General features: G+C 48.6%; 1 protein-coding gene across 1 annotated transcript in view; it reads right to left on the minus strand.

Moving 5' to 3' along the window:
• The window catches only part of LOC125310835 (A disintegrin and metalloproteinase with thrombospondin motifs 5), a 22,674-nt gene extending 17,490 nt beyond the window's left edge, over positions 1-5,184 (minus strand). The window contains 1 exon segment of the mRNA XM_048268565.1: positions 3,241-5,184. Coding sequence (XP_048124522.1) covers positions 3,241-4,362 — 1,122 coding nt within the window. The 5' untranslated portion in view covers positions 4,363-5,184.
• Positions 5,185-8,895: the final 3,711 nt, after the last annotated feature.

Consider the following 8,895-nt stretch of genomic DNA (forward strand, 5'->3'; position numbering starts at 1 on the left):
CAGGGCTAGCCGAGGAACCAATCACATCACAGTAGCCAAGACTGGACGTAGACTTCCAACCAATCAGGTGCCCCCCTGGCTCTGTTAGATTATTAAGTCCAGTGTGCGAAATGCCCCAGCCGGCTACCAGAACACACGGGAACCAAAGGTGCACGATGGGTATACTCAGTCCACACACACACTCCTGCAGATAGAGCTTGCATGGAAGAGTTCTCACACCCGAGCAGTCATACGCACACGCAATCACAGCAGGACGTATATGTACTCATCACTCACCAGAGAACACACACAGACTGACAGAGTAGAGGAAGCCAAATACTGATATGAGTGAGGTGATTCAGAGCGGCGTTCACGCTCTCACGCCTTAACTGAAGACGGCAATGGGGCTCCCACACACACTCAGACGGGTCTTTTTATCCGCTCATGTGGAGGAGATGGATGAGCAGTATCATGGGACAGTATCTATAAGCATGCACATGGGCATATGTGTGTGTGTGTGTGAGTGCGTGTTTGTGTGTGTATGTGACTGTACGTGTGTGTGTGTGTGTGTGTGTGTGTGTGTGTGTGTGTGTGTGTTATGTGTGCGTGTGTGTACAGTATGTTTGTGTGTGTGAGTGTACGTGTGTGCATGTGAGTGAGTGTGTCTGTGTGGGTGTGTGTGTGTGTGTGTGTGTGGTGCACTGTATTGGCATCCATCCTGTATTGTCTGTGTACATTGTGCACATATTTGTATCCAAAGGCTACAGTCTCCAAGTGCAGGGATGGAACCGCCGTGTTTGAACATGGAAAGGCGGCAAATTTCATTTTGGAATGAAACCATAAATAACGAGGTGTTGACAGTGTGTGTGCTTGCGTGTGCAAGTGTGTTAGGTTACCAACGCTGTGGTGCCATAATGCCCCGGCAACCAAATCCAAACAAACACCTAAGCTTGTTTAATCCTAATGATCCCTGCTCTCTAATACCTGAATTAAAGCGGCTCATGTGTGTTTACCCACAACACCTGCTGTGCTGCTGCCAGCGACTGCCAAAGCTACCTGAGCCCTGCGGTGGACCAGACTGTAAAGTAAGAGCTCCCTGTGGTTTAAAATCAGCCGTGACACTTTTGCCATGCTAAACCACACAACTGTCTGGTGACAAAACACATCAGGTAGGCAATCCTGTTCATCATCTTTTTTTCATTCATCATTCTTTCTGTTTTCCTGTCTCTATCCTTCTGTCATCTCACCTCCCTCTACTCTCTACTAATCTGTCTCTCATTCTCTCTCTTTCTCTCACAGTCTCTTTTTCTCTCTCACTTTCTCTCTCCGTGTCCTCCTCGCTCACCCCAGATCCTCACTCTATCTCTCGCCTGCACTCTCTCTGACAGTGGGGGCTTTGTTGGCCTGGGTATAGCGATCACTCTTGCCCCGCGGGTGGCTGTGATGTAATAATCACACATTCAACTGAGAGATGAGAGTCCTGCCACTCAATGTGTCTGTTGTTCACTTACAGTCCAACCCCTCCTACCAGACCACCACCACCACCACCACCTCAGCAATGCCCACATGGATCTCCCCCCAACTGGGCTCGGACCCCAGAAACCGGCAGGCTGGTCTTGGAGGGAGGTGAGGGGTTGGAGAACCAGGGCACTCTAGTGTATCCACCACCACCCACCAATGAGCCTCTCTTGCGATGTTCTGTAAATGGAAGCGATCTGTGTCAGACTGGGGAGTGGGAGACATGACAGCATGTTGAGATGGCATATGAAGGAGTCATGACACCATGGTGCAGTTACAGAGCAAAAACATCAAGTGTGCAATAGGAGGATGCCATTAAAAGAGACTCAGCATCAGGTGTGCGTGCATATAGGCACTGGAGGTGAAATAAACACCAGTTTAGGTTTATGTGTGTGTGTGTTGTTTCGATTTTATATTTCTTTTCAGAAAGCTCCATTTCCAACCTCCAACCTACCGACAGGTGAGTTCTAAAAACAAATTAAATTGTATTCTCTCTCTCTCCCTCCTACACACACACACACACACACACACACACACACACACACATAAACACACACACACACACACACACACACACACATACACTTGAAAGAAAAAAAACACTCTGGCTGCTCTCTCCTTCACCCTTTTGGTGGAAGTGGCCATCTCTGGGCTTGCTTTGCCTATTCCGTGCAATTTCCGCCGCATATGGACGCCCAGCCAAGAGGAACACCCACTGCAGGTGCATCGTGGCCAACTCTCCCAGAGCCGGCTGGCCCGGGGCACTGCATGCCAATCCAGGTCACGCTGGCAGTGCCAAGTGAAGCTACTTTTGCCATGGATTCCCGACCTAACAAGCCCACGAAGAGATGCAACTTAGTTTTTGTATGTTTTAGATTCCAAAACATATTTGCCTGCCAGACAAAGGGGAGGGGGGAATCTTGGCAAAGCCTCTGCTCTCCAGTGAGCAAGACCTTGCATGACTTACGCGCACCACAAACCCTTGACAGGAAATCTGACCCGAGGGCTGAGGTATGTAGCCGAAAACCACAAGACAGGGGGTGAGAAAGGCGCAGGGAACTCGGGTGCTGTGCACCGCGGGTCGATCTGAGGGAAATTTAAATGAGTGTGGTCTCGCGCATGGAATGGTTTTCAAAAGGAGCCGTGTTTGTTTTACTGACAGCTCAGAGTCCCGGGCGGGCTTTTATTTTTTGAAAAGAAATCGAAAAAAAGAGAGATACAGAAAAGGGGGGAAAATAAAGTGAAAACGGGGGCCTGACTATTGTGCGTGCGGGACAACTGTAAGAGCAGCCCAATCCAACCAGAAGCTGTTTCGGCTTTCTGGAGCCGCTCCGAAGAGAAGTGTTTGCGCACCAGAGATCACACGATGTCGAGACAACCTCCTCCTGGGACAGGGAGGGGGGACTCCTAAGACAGTGGCAGCTGCCCAGAAAAACATGCGCTTAGGAAACAATTTTATGGTTGGAGAGAGAGAGAGAGAGAGAGAGAGAGAGAGCTGAGCTACACTGTTCCACTGAATTACTATGCCATTAAAAACACCTCAAATAAATCACTCCGCATCCGCTCCCCCTCCACCTGAACACCGAGTGCAGAGGCAGTGCGTAATGCAAACGAAAACACGTACCACAGTCAAGATGACAGAGCAGGGGGTATTTTCAGGCGTTCTGGCTGTTTACAGGTTTGCCCAGCTGGGCGTGTCAGTGAGGTGCGCAAGGTTGATTCATAGAACTGATGTTTATTTACCTGCCTGGTGAAGAGAATTGCCGCGTCATGGTGGTCCTCATGATCGTCATCCAGCGGGTTCTGCTGGTTTTGCCACTTGCAGAAGCTCTTAAGGGTTGCCGCCGCGTTTTTGGACACCTCAAGACCTTTCTCCTTCTCCGTCACCGTGGCCACTTTCACCACGGACAGTCGAATGGGATTCTCGATGCTGGCGTGTCCGTACAGCTTGGAGGCGATTGAGGCAAGCGTCAGTAGGTAGTGGTTCAAGTCTTTGCCATACTTCTTTGTCATGGACTCGTCGGCAACGAGCAGTAGCTCGACATACCTGGCGCGGGACACAGACCTTTTGCGCCTTTTGACATTGTCGCTCTGGAATGTCACGGACTTGGAGAACTTCTCCCACCACCGCCTCCCTTGCGCTCCGTGTTGGTCGTCATCCTTCAGAGCATATCCGTGACGACTGTTCTTGCCCTTTCCCCGGCCCTTCCGCCGACGCTTCCCTGAGGGGTCTTTCCGGCGTCGCCTCTCCCTTGTGCCGCAGCTCTCGCCGGTGGACATCTCCTCGAAACTGAAGCTCTCGCGGATGAAGTAGTGAAGCGCGCGCTCTGCGTCTGCATCCTCTATCACGTGCACATCGTTTTCGTGACCTTTGGCTCGTACCAGCGGTCTGATAGTGTAACGGGCATGTTCCACCGCGAAAAATCCTTCGAGACCGCCACCGCACAAGTTAAACACCGCTAAGGACTCCTGATTCGAGTCCACGGTGCCTCTGTAAACACACTCCCGGTGCAGGGCCGGTGCGCCCTCTTCCGCCCCCAGCTGCGAAGTCACATATTTGGAGCTGAAGTGATGTGACAGAAGCGCCTCGTCCCTCTCCATATCCAACTGGAAGCGCTTCCCGTCTAGGTAAAGCAGGTACCCCGCTTTTCCGCCTCCGTGATAAATTCTGTCTATTGTCCGCACTAGTCCATCCACGCTCTCAGCCGGTGGCGGGACCGACTCATTCACAGGTGAGGCGAGCGCTCTGAAAGTGATCATACTCCCGCCGTGCACGGCCTCGCCGGTGCGGAACTCCACAGCGCATAGTAGCAATACTCTCAGCAGCACCGCACCGCCGGTGCAAGAGCGGAAAACACAAACCATCTTCACCCGAAAACAAGCAGTCCGCACCGGAACATTCGCCTTTCGGTCAGCAGACCGCGGAGAGCAAACACCGGTGAATAGAAGAACTTCTGGAAGTGCACTGACAGCGATTTATTTGAATGTGCATCTTCTCCTGATACTCAAACTCCCCCGGAAAAGTAAGAAGAGACGAAAGAACAAAGGCATCGGTAGAGTGAAAGACAAAGCTGAGAGAAAGCCAGAGAGAGGTGCAGACAGAGCAGCAGAGTTTGCAAAGACGAGGCTGAACTTGAAGAACAAAACACAAAGTTTCCTCTTAAAAGCACTAGGGAGAGAGGGGGGAGGAAAGTCCTGCCCCTTTGCGGTCGCTAACTCTCTACTCCACCCTCTCTCTCTTTCTCTCTCTCTCGCCTGCTTGCGAGTCGTCTCGTTCCCCCAACTCTGCGGTCTCGTGTCTGGAGAGAATCAAAGCGAAGTCAAGTGCTGGAGGCTGCTGGGTCTACCGACCCTCTTAAATCCCCTGTCCCTGGCCGGCGCCGTGGTGCAAACACTCGGCGAGCTGAAGTACCAATGACAAGCCTGAACGCAATGTTTTTGCAGGCTGATTGCATTGTGTAACGCTTTCTTCTTCTTGTCTTTCCGGTTTTGTGGTAAATACTTTATACCTGCATCATATGTAGTGTGCCCATGATCCACACACTCTGGAGCCAATCCATGTAAGTATTTCCCAGTCGGTTACGTTGTCTCACTCATGCAATACTGTTCTTGTCAGCTTACAGCCACCAGAATATAGAAACGTGCCGTCACTTAGAGGGAATCCGCTCCTGGGAATCCCAGCGCATCTAATAAAGCGACTGGCTCCCGCCGGCGACAGCCCCACTCAGTGCAGAATAACGGGTATTGTAAATTGGAGAGGTGTGTGTGTGTGTGTGTGTGTGTGTGTGGGGGTTACATTCTTTAGTCTCTTCTGTTTGAGGCTAGAGTGGGTCATTTCACTCTGCTGTGACATCACTCCACCATCAGGCGTACACACACGCACACACATATAAGAGAGGGAGAGAGAGAGAGAGAGAGAGAGAGAGGAGCAAGAGAGACGCAGTGTAATGTATCCTAGAATGTCAACAACAACAGTCCTTCGCTACCTCGCCCGACGGTAGAAGCGCCTATTGGACAAGTTCTTTCTGTTATTTCAAACTGGCCTCCTCTAACAGTGAGTCCAGCGCTTTTAAATAATTGAAGGCACAAGTTTTGGAGCTGTAGACGGCGTTTGAATTCCAGCACTGTAAGGAAATGGATAATTCATGGCGTCACTGGAATAGAACGTTCAGTGTGGGAGTGACGGAGACGGGACATTTTACTTCGTGTGGGTGCATACGCGTAAACGCGAGCTTGTGTGTGTGCTCGCTGGGGAGGCAGGCATTTGTTGCCCGTGGTGGTACCCATTAGTTGTGTTTGTTGATAATCTTAGATGAGCATTAAAGCCCAATTCACCCTTCATGCTTCATGCACCCCCATCTTAAGGCTTGTTTATCAACAGCTGAGTCACTTAATTAAGACACTCTCCCTTTGGATCAAAACACAACAAAGTTTACTCTGGGAAGACAAGACAGAAAGTGAAACTAATACATGATGTCAGAACGACCTTAGTTTACCCGTCAAATATACTCAATCTCTCTCTCTCTCTCTCACACACACACACACACACATCAGCACATGCAATGCCTAGAGGCAACACAGTTAACCACTCAGTTCATTCACTGGATCCTAATTCTGTTGTGGCCTTGTTAAACACCACAGTATGGACTCACCACCCCCTTGATCTGTTCCAGCTCTGGGGCAGAAACAGAGAAAGTGCACGTGTGTGTCATGTCTGTATGTACAAGTGTGTGTGTGTGTGTGTGTGTGTGTGTGTGTGTGTGAGTGTGTGAGAGAGAGAGGTGTGTGTGTGGGGTGGGGGGGGGGGTACTCAGATATAATCTCAAAGGGCTCCACTAGGATGTGTATACACACACACACACGTACACACACACAGAAAGAGAGAGAGAGAGAGAGCAGCATAGCCAGCCACTTTGTAATGCTCAACTGCCTATGTGTGGATGTGGGTGTATTGTAGAAGCAATGTCTCACAAACAGCCCCACACTGACATTTGCCAGCTTTTTCCCGTCACACAATGGAGGTCCACTCCCACACCTTCTACCCCACGTGAATCAGAGTGGATCCACCCGTTCCAGGAGCACCCCGAACGTGAGACAGCCTATTTGTCCTCTGCCAAAAGTAGGATGTCATCCTTGACACTATGATGCCGTTCTTAAGTAGGATGTCATCCTTGACACTATGATGCCATTCTTCAGTATGATCACAGACAGACCTCTGCAGATTGTCTGCACAACATGCCTTATTAGACGTTACTCTCCCTTTAAGAGACAAAGACGCAGGTAAAGTTACCAACTGGGAACTTGTGTGAGTGTGTGGTATTCAAGCCACACACAAACAGGAAGTCCTTTTTCTCAAGTTGTCATCGGATGCTTGATGGAGTACAAGGATAAAAATCCTCCCTCCTATCAATGACCACCATACATGATAATGATGATTTCAAGCCTTTCAAGTTCAGGTGTGTATCTTCCTGACACTATTGTGCTGCCTTGCAAACAAAATATATATTCTGTTGTACAGTAATTTCCTGTGTATTAGCCACATTGTGTATAAACGGCAGGACAGTGTTTTATGCAAATTAAAAAAACAAAACCATATTAATCCCATATTAACTGCCCCCGTGTATTAACCTCAAAGCTGAAGAAATTCTGCAAAATCAATGTATAAACCGTGGCTAATAGCTGGGAAATTACGGAATTGTTTTTTCTTTCAGCATAGTGTTAGTAATAGTGTCCAGTCGGGGGTTCTAATTCAGCTGATAACTAATTTGCACAGGTGAGTTTTGTAACTAATGAGGTTACCTGGGGAAACTACATGCAATCCAGAAATATTCTTTGGTTTGTCTCCACGTAATAAGATGGATGGATGGATAGACATTCAGACATACATATAATACATACAGTATATATACATATATAGATAACCAGCTTTCTTGGTCAGTTTCGACAATTACAGGCCCAACAGATGGCTGCAAAGGAAAACAAAAAAGAAGGTAGCAGGGTCTGAGACTTGTTAACCTTACTTGTTTCAAGACGCTAGCATCTACCCAAAGAACCAGTTGCTCCTCTCCGAGAGTGCATCAGCACCCTCCTCCAGTTGCTGAGTGGCAGGACAGTAACAGTGGGATCTGTTTCGAGTGGCTCCGGTTTGTACATGAAAGAGATGAGAGGCCCAATGGCAGCTGTCTGTATCAATTACCGAACAGCATGCAGTTTGACCACTTAGGCAGATGACCCTAAACTGGACACCATGTCTCTACGAGTGGTCTTCTGCTTTTACTGCCTTTCGCATCATTTGCCAGACCCTTGCAGAAAACCAGCATCCAAGACAAGAATGCTAGAGATAAAAGTGTTCATATCACATTGGCTTGACAAGTATCCTGTTCACAATAAGTTTGATTGTGAAATTCGAACTTAATGGATTAATGGAGAAAATAAAGGAAAAAAAAAAAAAAATATTGTTTTGAGGGAACAGAGAGAATGTTCTAGATGTTGAAATTGAGGGGAGCGGATCTTTGAGCAGAGGCCCAGAGGCTTCATGGTGCAGGGGTGTGTTATCCTATCCCAGCTGAGGCTAAACTGGCAACCAAGCATTTACACACCCTCCCTTCCATTTCTCTCTTTCTCTATCACACACACAAAAGCAAACAAACACGCACACACACCAGCATAGACACACACAACACCCATTCTCTCGCTCATGCACACACGCAAGCTCACTGGCACAGTAATTCTTGCACATATCACACGCACACACACTCTCACACATACACGCACTGGGGTTCCCATCTGAAAGACGGACGTCAGCCGAGGTCTCTTGTTGCGCTGTCAGCCAGTGTAAAAACATCCTCCTTATGCAACCTCTCTCCAGCTCACTTAAACACACACACACACACACACACACACACTTTCCCACCCGGTTGTCATATGTTTGCTGGGAGGCAGGTGGGACTGACCTCCTCTTGATATTTGTTGAGGCCTCGTCTGTGTGTGTGTGTGTGAGAAAAGAGGAGAGTAACAGTGGAGACTGAATAGGTTCCCACAGTGTGTGTTCATTCTGTCATGTGATTTAACACACTCTGAACTGGGTTCTGTGGCTTGTGTGTGTGTGTAAGATGGAAAAGAAAAAAACAGAGGCGGCACAGGACATTTGAGCTTAAAATGCCTTACATGCACTACAAGGTTGTCAATAGTCAAACAGGAAGGTGTAAGATTCCTCTAAACCAAAACAACAGTTCAGGAGGAGGCTATGCAATGCATGTGGGAAAGAGAATTCAGAGAAAAGGAGAGAATGCAGAGAAAAAGAGGGGAGGAATGCAAAAAGGAGCAAACTGATATACAGCATGCTTACACACACACACACACACACACACACACAGAGTACAGGCATGTTTTGGCACA

Source organism: Alosa alosa, chromosome 17 (assembly GCF_017589495.1).
Source record: "Alosa alosa isolate M-15738 ecotype Scorff River chromosome 17, AALO_Geno_1.1, whole genome shotgun sequence".
NCBI lineage: Eukaryota > Metazoa > Chordata > Actinopteri > Clupeiformes > Clupeidae > Alosa > Alosa alosa.